The sequence below is a fragment of the Mus pahari genome, chromosome 8, assembly GCF_900095145.1.
Source record: "Mus pahari chromosome 8, PAHARI_EIJ_v1.1, whole genome shotgun sequence".
NCBI classification, from domain to species: Eukaryota; Metazoa; Chordata; class Mammalia; order Rodentia; family Muridae; genus Mus; species Mus pahari.
This window is the reverse complement of record NC_034597.1, coordinates 54,913,400-54,923,393: the sequence shown is the minus strand read 5'-3', so window position 1 is coordinate 54,923,393 and position 9,994 is coordinate 54,913,400. Positions and strand designations below refer to the sequence as shown.

Below are 9,994 nucleotides of genomic sequence, written 5' to 3'. Positions count from 1 at the left end.
GGTTACCTCACAGGGCCAAATGACAATTTAACAAGTTGATTTATTTAAAGTGCTTGGAATAGGGCCCGGCACATAAGACTGTGCTTAATGATAATTGTCTATTAAAATCCATAGAAAAAGGTTGCTGCAAGACAACCTTTGTCAGAGGGCTGCTCTTTTTCTGGGAACTTTTCCTCTAATGAGGCTGCTGAGGAGAGCAATGAAGGATGCAGGATTTCTGCATTTTCATCCAGTGTAGTAACTCGGGCAAAGGTTGAGACTTGTGTGCTAACGATTTTATAAGTATCCAGACTATCACACGCAGTTCCCTGTGTGCTTATCTTATTATTGCAACTTCTCCTCTGACCCATGGATCAGTCTTAGAGGGGGACCAGGGGGAAAACACGAAAACAGAGCCTTCTGGAGAAGGTGTTCTGTCTTTTTCAAAGCCAATGATGGCACCACTCTTAGTTAATTAAGTACATGCCTTCCCCCCACCCCCACCCCCTACCCCCGGCTACGTATTTAAGACCATTGAGTGGTAGTTACTAGGCATAGCAACTTGCTTGATCTTCAGCACCACAAAATACACAAAGATCACCCAGGAGCCCACTAAAACTATAGTCATCTTCTATATCCCTCTATAGAGGGTGACTTGAAGCCACCTGCATGTGGCTGCTGGAGATTCATCTCCCCAGTTAGTCTAGATGGACCTCCCATGTTCCTGAGCATGCAAACAAGTCTATTCTCTTCTCTCCTCCCTACTTCCCTTTCCTACACCAGGAATGGAGCCAGGCAAGCTGTCATTGAGCTCCAGCCCTTACCTCTCACAGGTCTAGGGAACTAAGTTCAATATCAATATAACTGGGGCTGGAGATGGCTCATCTGTTAAGAACACTTACTATTCTTGGTGAGAACCCCCTTTGGGTTCCTTCCCAGAATCCCATAACCATCCATAACTCCAGTTCCAAAGGATATGATGCCCTCTTCTGACTTCCTTAGGCACCAGACACACACTTAGAGTGCATATACACATGTAGGCCAAACATCCATACACATAAACATAAATAAATCAGTAAACAAATCTTTAAACTCAATAAAACAAAAGGCAAAAGAAGGTAGGAAAATGTCGCAGTGTGGGTGTAGACCTACCTGAGTGGTTCCCACTACCACCTAAACAGTTCTGTGAAAAATATGGCCATTAGCATAAAACTGCCTCAGAAGGATGGGAGGCATGGTCTGAGAAACAAGCAGGAAAACCAGGAGCTGGAAATACAAGGAGAGCTAGAAAGAACGGAAGGAAGGCAGAGGGGGAAGAGGGGAAGTGGCCGAGAGGACACAGGCTGAGGGATCAGGTTTGAACCTCAATACAGCAGGGTTGGCTGGCTGGCAGAGGCACTTAGAAGGCACGTGGATGTGTGGCAAGGGGAGGGAGTGTGGATATAAGGCAATAGCACCTGGCATGAGCACAGCTTGGTGGTGCCTTAGATATCCATAAATATCTATACTTGCAAGAGCTTCCTTACGGCAGTCCTAATGCAGAGCCTGCCTTTAAGAGGACATCAGTTTCATGCCTTAGTTTTCTTCATCCATCCAACTTTCTGTAGACTTAATGATCATTATACACAAACAAGCCCATTCCAGGGGATTAGGCCAAGGAATATGAGACAGAAATAAGTTTGACTTTACACTCAGGAACCTCTGGTGACCTATAAGAGCTAGGGACTCACTGTCCCCAGTTGATGCTGTCATCAAAGTAGGCCTGGGATCCCTAGTGGCCAGCAGACAGCAGAAGAAACAGCCACCCACCAACACTGAAGCAGAGCACAGCAAAACACTCACTGGGGAATGCAGTCATGTAATTCCCAGTTGGCAGAAATGTATGGCTGGCTGCAGAACAAAAGGAACCCTCTGCATCCAAGCCACTGCCTCTTAATCCCTTAATTAGACTAAGTCCTTCAGAAGGAAGCAGCAGTTAGTTACTGAAGGAAACCAGTGTGTGTGTGTGTGTGTGTGTGTGTGTGTGTGTGTGCGCGTGCGTGCACCTCCCCTCCCTGTATTTGTATGGATATGAATAAACACTCATGTGAAAGGCTCAGCATTTAAAAAAGAATCTATTTGTTTATTAAAGTTATTTTATTTATTGAAAGTCATGATCTGGAACATTCAAATCAGTTCTCCTAGGAAGGTGACCTGGGGGAGACGTGGTGAGTAGAACCAGCAACCTGTGGGCATGTTAAAAGATGCTGAGCCGCCTGGGCTTCGCCCTGCTGACTTCAGGCCCTGCAGTGTGCTGACAGTTGAGTGGTTGGAGGCCACAAGTTATCTGGAAACTTTCTTCTTCTTTTTCGCCGGCGCTCTGTCTAGTGTGGTGTCTATTTCTACTCCTCCTGGCCTTTGCAGCTTTTTCTTTGCTTTCCTCTTCTTGGGCTTTGGGACATCATCCTGGATGTCTGGTGTTTGTACACAATCTTCTGCAGCTTCGACAGAGGCATCGGAACACTCGTCCCCACTGGGGCCTCCAGGCTGCAGCTCCGCTCGGTCTCTCTTCTTGGCCACAGGGCCCCTCTCTGCTTCCACATGCTTTTTCTTTTTATGCCTCTTGGCCTTGTGTTGGGGGGAGTTCTCTACATCTGTGCCTGCTGCCTCTTTGTTCTTTTTCTTTCCCTTTTTCCATTCAAGAGGGGTCTCTGAAAGGTCAGACCCTGGAGCTGAGGCTTGTGGCTTGTTCTTTAACTGGGCCATCCTCTTGGCAAAATATTCCTGGATGGTGAAGGCACTAGTGGTGGTCGTGGTTGTGGTCAGGGAGGTGTCCACCTCATCAGCAGAGGAGTTGCTGCAGCCATCCTGGGGACAAGAGTGAAAAGTGATTAGCAATACTCATTCATCCCACGAAGCAGCCAGGAGGAGCCACCTGAGCCTGCTCATGATGGACTTGAATTGCAGAACCTAGAACACAGAGAACCATGTAGGGAGAAGGCAACCTTACCCTAGAAACAACAGTGTAAATGAGGATGCATCCCAGAGTCTTTTGCAGACACCAGGGACATGCATGTTCCAGAGCTCCATGATTCTGCTGGTCCTTCTGTGCTGACCTAGAAACTCGGACACCGTGCATCCGAGCACACGTGGCTTGGCATGCTCTGCTGGTGCCACTCTCAACTACAAGGTCGCACATATTAGACTCTATGTTTTCTTGACACAGTCACCCTCAAAAACTTCAGTGGAACTAAAATTACATCTCTGTTTGAAATTCTAGCAGAATCAACATCCTACTGAATGACAACTGGGCTTTGAGTAGCCACTGCAGCTCGGAGTTCTATCAACTCCAGTATGTATCAAATCGACACTGGCTGTACATTTTCCAGCTCATGGCTTAAAAACCAAAATCATGCAGTCAATTTTGAGATTTAAAAAACTAAAATGCAGAACAAATGAGATAAATGGGGAGAAGCTTAAATACTCGAGGGTGGCTGGGAAGTCAACTCAGTTGCCGCGCAAGCCCGAAGACCTTAGTTCAGTCCCTAGGACTAATGTAAACAGCCAGGCAGATCCAACTGAGGGCACCTGTAATTCCAGATGGAGGATCAAAACAGGCCAATCATTCTGTCAGTGATCTCCAAGGTCACAGAGAGATCCTGCTTCAAAAAGTGACTGTGGAGAGCTACTGAGGAAGACAGGCAACACTGACCTGCTAGTCTCCTTAGAGACCAGTGGTTCTCAACCTTCCTAATGCTTCCGCCCTTAACACGGTTCCTTATGATGATCCCCAACCATAAAACTATTTTCATTGCTACTTCATAATTGCAATTTTTCCACTGTTACGAATTTTAATATAAATATCTGTATTTTCTGATGGCCTTAGGCAACACCTGTGAAAATGTCATTGGGAGCCCCCCCCCCCCGCCCAAAGAAATTGTGACCTACAACAGACTAATACTGAAGGAAACCAGAGAGTGCATGTGCACATGCACACACACAGAGATAGACAAAACCTCTGTCAGTTAGCAAATGTTGCTGGTATCTCATCAGGCTATTTAGAAATTAGCAGCCTTAGGACTCTAAAACCAGGCCACTCAGTCCTTTTGTTCCTCAAATGTTGAGTGAGGACTGGAATTCTGCATGACAGAATGAAACACCTTCTTAAGGCTCTCAGTACTTGCCAATGCCAGACTGATGGACAAGAAAGATCTTGCCTCCCATGTAAGGGCACACACCCATAGCCATGCATAGACACGGGCACTGGGAAGGTGGCCCACTAATGTAACAGAGGTCTCATTGATGGCTGTGTGCCAGGTCTGAGGTTGGGCCTTGTGTTCAGCTCATATAACCCTGGCTCCTTGTTCTTTCACTTATTACCTTCAGAATTCCAGTTCTCAATAGGTTAATAGCAGGAACTGGCTGCTGGTGTTAATCACCCTTAGCTATTAGGAAACACAGACCATTTCTGAGTCACTTACTCAATCTCCTGGGTCTCTAATCCCCAGGAAGCATGGGCCTAAGCAATTCCTCTGGTGGGGAGGTGCTAAGGACTCAGGCTCAGCACTCAGCTCAGCAGGGAGAGCATGACTGAGAACCAGCACTCACCCTCTCAGTCTGGAGAGTGGACAGAGCCCCTGCAGGGAGAGCTGTCCAGCAAGAGAGGCTCCTTCCCTCATCATTGGAAAGCTAACTCTTGGTAAGGCTTTTATTTCTAATAGCTGGCAATCTGATTCCCGAGGGAGCGGTGCTCAGGACCCCCATTCTCCACACTGACAACTGGCGAGCAGTTTCGCTATAGAGCAACCCTGGCTCTGTAAAACATAACAATATATATATACCTTTATAAGAAAATGAGTGTTTTCAAATCTGGTCTAACTTCAGAGCAAACAGTTACCTTTTGAACAAGCATTTAAAAACATTTCCATTAAATGCAAGATACAACCTCAAAAATACCCCATCATACTTAAATACGGCTTTTCTCCTCTGTACATGCTGACAATGTCTTAGGTTCACAGTGGTGTTTTAGAAACTAGCAAAATAACCTGATACCTTCAGGTTTTATATAAAATACTACAATGGGAGGAATGACTAATAATTTTGCCAAACATTTCAGTTAAGTTCAAGGGCTCAGGACATCTATCTCTCTTAAAAAGGCCTGTTGGCGTCTCAGCTACTAATCTAATAGGGAGGTGAAGATGAGCTCCCTGGTCCTTTCTGTGCACTGGCAGTTGCTCTGTGCAGAGTGCTGGGAACCAGAACAGAACCAGGAAGTTCATAGCAAACTTACTCTGACCACCAGATCAAGCCATGGCAACAGGAAAGTCAGCTTAGTGCATGCACAGAACAAAACAAACGGATCCACCACCTCAGAGATGCACTCCTCATGGTGTACTGTTCTCAGAGGGCTGCGAGAGCCACCCACACACCAGGCCTTGGAGGGAATGGTACTATGCAGACACTCGCAAATCTGTTTTAAACTCGGTGAAAAATAATCTCAAGGTTTTGTCTATGAACAGGCAAGAAGGTGGGAACCTATCTCCCCATGGTTACTTCTGAGGTTCCCTCTGAGGAATGACAGCTTAGAAGTCTGTACCAATCCTTTGTATCTCAGAAGGTTTGACCAAGAAGGGCAGGCTGTGATGGGAAAGTGTGGCTTCTACAAGTGTGGTCAGTACTCTTGAGTTGTAATGCAAGATTCCCATGGTCCCACCCTAACATCTTGAGTTTTACCAGCAGTAAAAACAAACGCAGGGAAATATGTAGGCTTTCTCCTGGGCCCAGGGAAGGAAAAGGTGGGAGAGCTTTCTGCATGGCCCCAGGCCTCCCTTACATGGCTGTGGTTGAGCTTCTGGCACAGGTACATGTCATATGTAACTATTATGGCAATTTTCTAAAGAGTGAGCTCAGGGGTGCAGGGATGGCCACAGAATTAACACTGTCTCTCCATTGTCCCATCTTCTGTTCTATTTACTACTAGGAAGAAGTGCTTGCAGAGGCAAGTGCAGAAGCCTGACATTTTCTATGCATTTCTGAGGTGGCTCTTGTTTTTGAGCTAACACAGAAGCAGGTTCCTGGTTAGTCTGGATCTTCAGAGCCTCTGGGTTTCTCACTTTGGTTAGAGGTGCTGAGTACAGTGTGTGTTTAAAAACCCTAATGGCAGGTTTTCTCCAAAGAAAACTAGGGTTTTACTTCTACCCAATCAACAATATACTGTGGGTCAGAATGGACCACTCAGGGGGTCCTGCTCCTCACTTTATTGAGTTGAGAATTTAAGGACAAAAGAACTCTATGAGATACTTACACTGAGACATATGAGAGGAAATTGTAGCCAAAGTGCCCATACCCAGCTGGACGGAAGAGGGCAGCCACCATCAATGTGCCAGGCACTTAGCATGGCTCCAGAAGTGGCTCATGGCATGACAAGAACAACCTCTGTCTATTACAGGGGCCCAGGAGAGACTTGGGGCACAGGCACCTTATCGACAGGCATGGAAGGAGCAGGTCCTGATGCTGTGCTATGGGGTATAGAGCCCTTGCTCCCCACCATGGCGCACTGACTTCTAACCTGCATAAGACTCACATTCTGAGTTAGCCTTTCTCTTCTGAAGATCCTGACCCCAAAGTATATCTACTGTTGTATAACCTACAGACAAGGCTTCAAGCTCAGCTCTGAGAACAGATTAGCTGAAGCAGCAGCTTACTATAGAAAAACAAACAAACAAATACTCCTCTTTAAGATCAGGAAAACCAGATTATCAAGCTTACAGTTCACAAGTGTAATAATTTTTAAAAATGCTCTGAAGCTAGGTTTAAGAGATTTTTTAATTTGACAAACCAACATGTAAATTTCCTTTATAGAAGCTCTTTATGTTTTTTTTTTTCCCCTTTACACTGGGTCTTGCTCAGGCTGGCTTCAAACTTGCTATGTAGGCTTGGCTAGCCTTCAATTCACACCTGCCCTTTAGAAGTCTAATCCTCTCTTGGGCATCTGCATGGTTGCCTACCCCATGTTAGCATGCTTGTACTCTTTGACTTGGTTTCACTAGCAATGGGCAAAGTCAAGCATTTGGAGGATGCACAGTGCAAGGACCTCAATGACATCAACCAAAGAAAGGACAGTAATGTAAAAAGAGATAACCCTAACAGGATCTACAGTGGGAGCTGCCTGTTGTCACTGTCGGCAGCCCGAAGCTGAAAAGTACACGGACCAGTTTGCTCTGTCGTTCCTAGAACAGGGACTGTCTGGAGGCCTGGTGGCTAGGGAGCCTCTACAGAAGCCCTACTAGGCTGCAGAGAACTCTGCTCATGCACTACTTATAATACTACACTGAGATGGATTGCCAGGAAAATGCCTTACAGAGGTCTCCTCTTAGTCCTCTCAAAACAGTCAGCTTGTTAGGGGGCAGGGAAAGTGAGCAGTTGAGAGGGAACTTAGGGAGGTGTTTGGAGGTGATGCCCTGGACAAATGTTAGACACTACTGTGCAAGGATATGTGCCAGAGGCAAATCTTTCAGCTCACCAACGCTTTTCATACATCACTGCTCACCTTAGTGACAGGAGGTTGGCAGCTTTTGAACTTGCACATTAAGACACAGAGGTAAGGCGCAACAGTAATCTCCAGTGAGCTCTGCTCAGGAGACATAAACACCCAAAACTCAAGGGTAACAGACACTCAACAGTAAGAGGTTAGTACTTCATTGCTATTGTCCATGATGAGCCAACTCTTGCTTCCACAACAGCCAGTCTGTCACCTACTTGTGCTGGATTAGTCTGTGGAAAGTTAAAGAAGCTTGACAAGGGAGCCATCTATAAAATCAGAACATTCTGTACGTTTTCCAGACTCCTCAACACAACAGTTTTGACAAACCCAAATGAGGTTGTAGTAGATCACTGCAAGGCAGAAACCGCATCTGCTCACTGTAGGCAGAGATAAGCAGGTATGAAGTGACTCTGTGACTGATCAGGACAAAGTCAAGGCCGAGACCCACTGTACGTCACATAGGCTTCATATCTTCCAACAGAAGGGGCAGAATGGACTGATTCAGTTACCTGCTCCAGAGCATAGATGATCTCTGCCCTACAGAACTCAGAACTTCTTTCTAGATCCCTCACAGCTATGTTTATCACTTCAGTGACAGGACCTAGAATCTGCACAGAAACAAATGTCCACAAGTACCTCTGAAGGATTATCTAGATTAGGTTAATTGAGGTGGGAAGATCCACTTTAAATGTGGATAGTACCATTCTTTGCACTGGGGTCTCCTTAATAAGAAGGAGAAAATGAACCAAGCACAAGTATTCATCATTCTGCTTCCTGATGTGGGGGCAGCGTGACCAGCCACTTCCTGTTCTACCACACATCTTCCCTGCTACATGGACTGTATCTGGTAAAGAACAAACCTTCCCTTAAGCTGCCCATTTTTTCTGGTATTTATCTAAGCAATGAAACAAGATAACTACAGCAACTTCTCTGAAGATCCTGTGCAAGCCTCAGGCTGACGTTGTAGGGCTGTCCCCTTGTTTACTACCCACACCAGCAACTAGCTGCTTTTATTTTTCCTTTTTGATTACTTACTTGTTGATGGCAGGGGCCATTTTGATTCTACTTGTACTCTGCACACTCTCTAATGAGAAGGGCATGGACAGTGTTCAAAAAAAAAAAAAAAAAAAAAGCAGCAGATAAAAATGTACTGCAGAGAGATGGAGAAGAGCTCCTGCCACTACCCACCCACCTGTTGGGCAGGATGACACCAGCAAGGGGCATGAGAGGGCAGAAAGGCAAAGTGACCAGCTCTTGCAGAGCCTGTCTTTCATCTAGACACAGCTATCTTTTCAGTCAAAACCCTGGCCTATGATAAGCACTGCTTGCAAGGAACAAGAATTCTGTCTGGTGCAGTGTACCAATTACCATCGTAACCCTTAGCAATACACTGACCTCAGTTAAATGACCTGAGTATTTCTCTCATGTTACCTACTTTCCAGGGGGAACTGTCACACCTCCTGTGGGATTAGCTGAACACATCAATGGCCTACCTGGACTAAACTGTTTTTAGTAGACCGTACAGCAAGAGATTCTAAAGCCCAAGAAAGCCACAAGGAAGGCAGCTCTTTGGACAGCAAATGAAGTTCCCTCACAGCCCCTGGCCTGAGATCAAGGGTTGGAGAGGCAGCAGTCCGAAGCCTCAGCTACAAGTGGGCATGGAGCTTCTGGGGTACCTCTGTGGGTCTAGCCATTCCCTGTGCGATCTCAATGTTCTTGAAAGAGAGCAGTGATTTACAGACAAAGAATTACTTTTGTACCCACAAAGCTTGTTCAAGCATAAAATCCTGTACTTTTTTTTGTGTGACATCCATCACACACAAATTTAGAATTAGACTAAACACATAAAGCCTTAGTAGTTGCCAGCCTAAGGAATTGGCTTAGGAAACTCAATCACTTTCAGCATTAGGGAGTACTTAGGGGACTCAAAACAACCTGAAAGCCTCTTACGGAAGATAAGTTTTGATGTCAAGCAATGAAAAATGAAAACTCAGGCTACCATTAATAGAATGGAAATTGTGCCATGACTTAACGGGCATGATGTGTGTGCATGTGTACAAAGGGGTACGGAACCCAGTCACATGTAAGATGCCCACTGTGCAGAGATTCCAAGAAGGGGCTCCCTAAAACAGGGACTGAGAAACTACTGCTGTGGGTTCTCATGTTCACCTCCTAAGTAGATTTATTTTCACATTTCTAAGAAGTTGGGCAAGAGAATCAAATGAGGACTATATCATAGCATGTGAAACTACATGAATTTCAAATGACTATAAAGCCCAAATTTCCTCAGTAAAATATTTGTGGAAATGTTTTCTCTTTAGTTACACAAGTACTTGTTACAGGTGCTGGGTGAACATCTGCCTAATGGATATATTTTAAAATACAGTCTGCTTTTAAAACCACTGTACTGACAGCTTTTGGAAATAACAGATGTTTTTCAGTTTCACACACACACACACACACACACACACACACACACACACACACACACAC

At 45.4% G+C, this 9,994-nt stretch overlaps 1 protein-coding gene across 1 annotated transcript in view; it reads right to left on the bottom strand.

The window, feature by feature from the left end:
* Positions 1–2,135: 2,135 nt before the first annotated feature.
* Positions 2,136–9,994, bottom strand: part of Pinx1 (PIN2 (TERF1) interacting telomerase inhibitor 1) — a 58,079-nt gene continuing 50,220 nt past the window's right edge. The window contains exon 7 of the mRNA XM_021203659.2: positions 2,136–2,826. Within this exon, the coding sequence (XP_021059318.1) occupies positions 2,302–2,826 (525 nt within the window). The 3' untranslated portion in view covers positions 2,136–2,301. The remainder of the gene's footprint in view (positions 2,827–9,994) is intronic.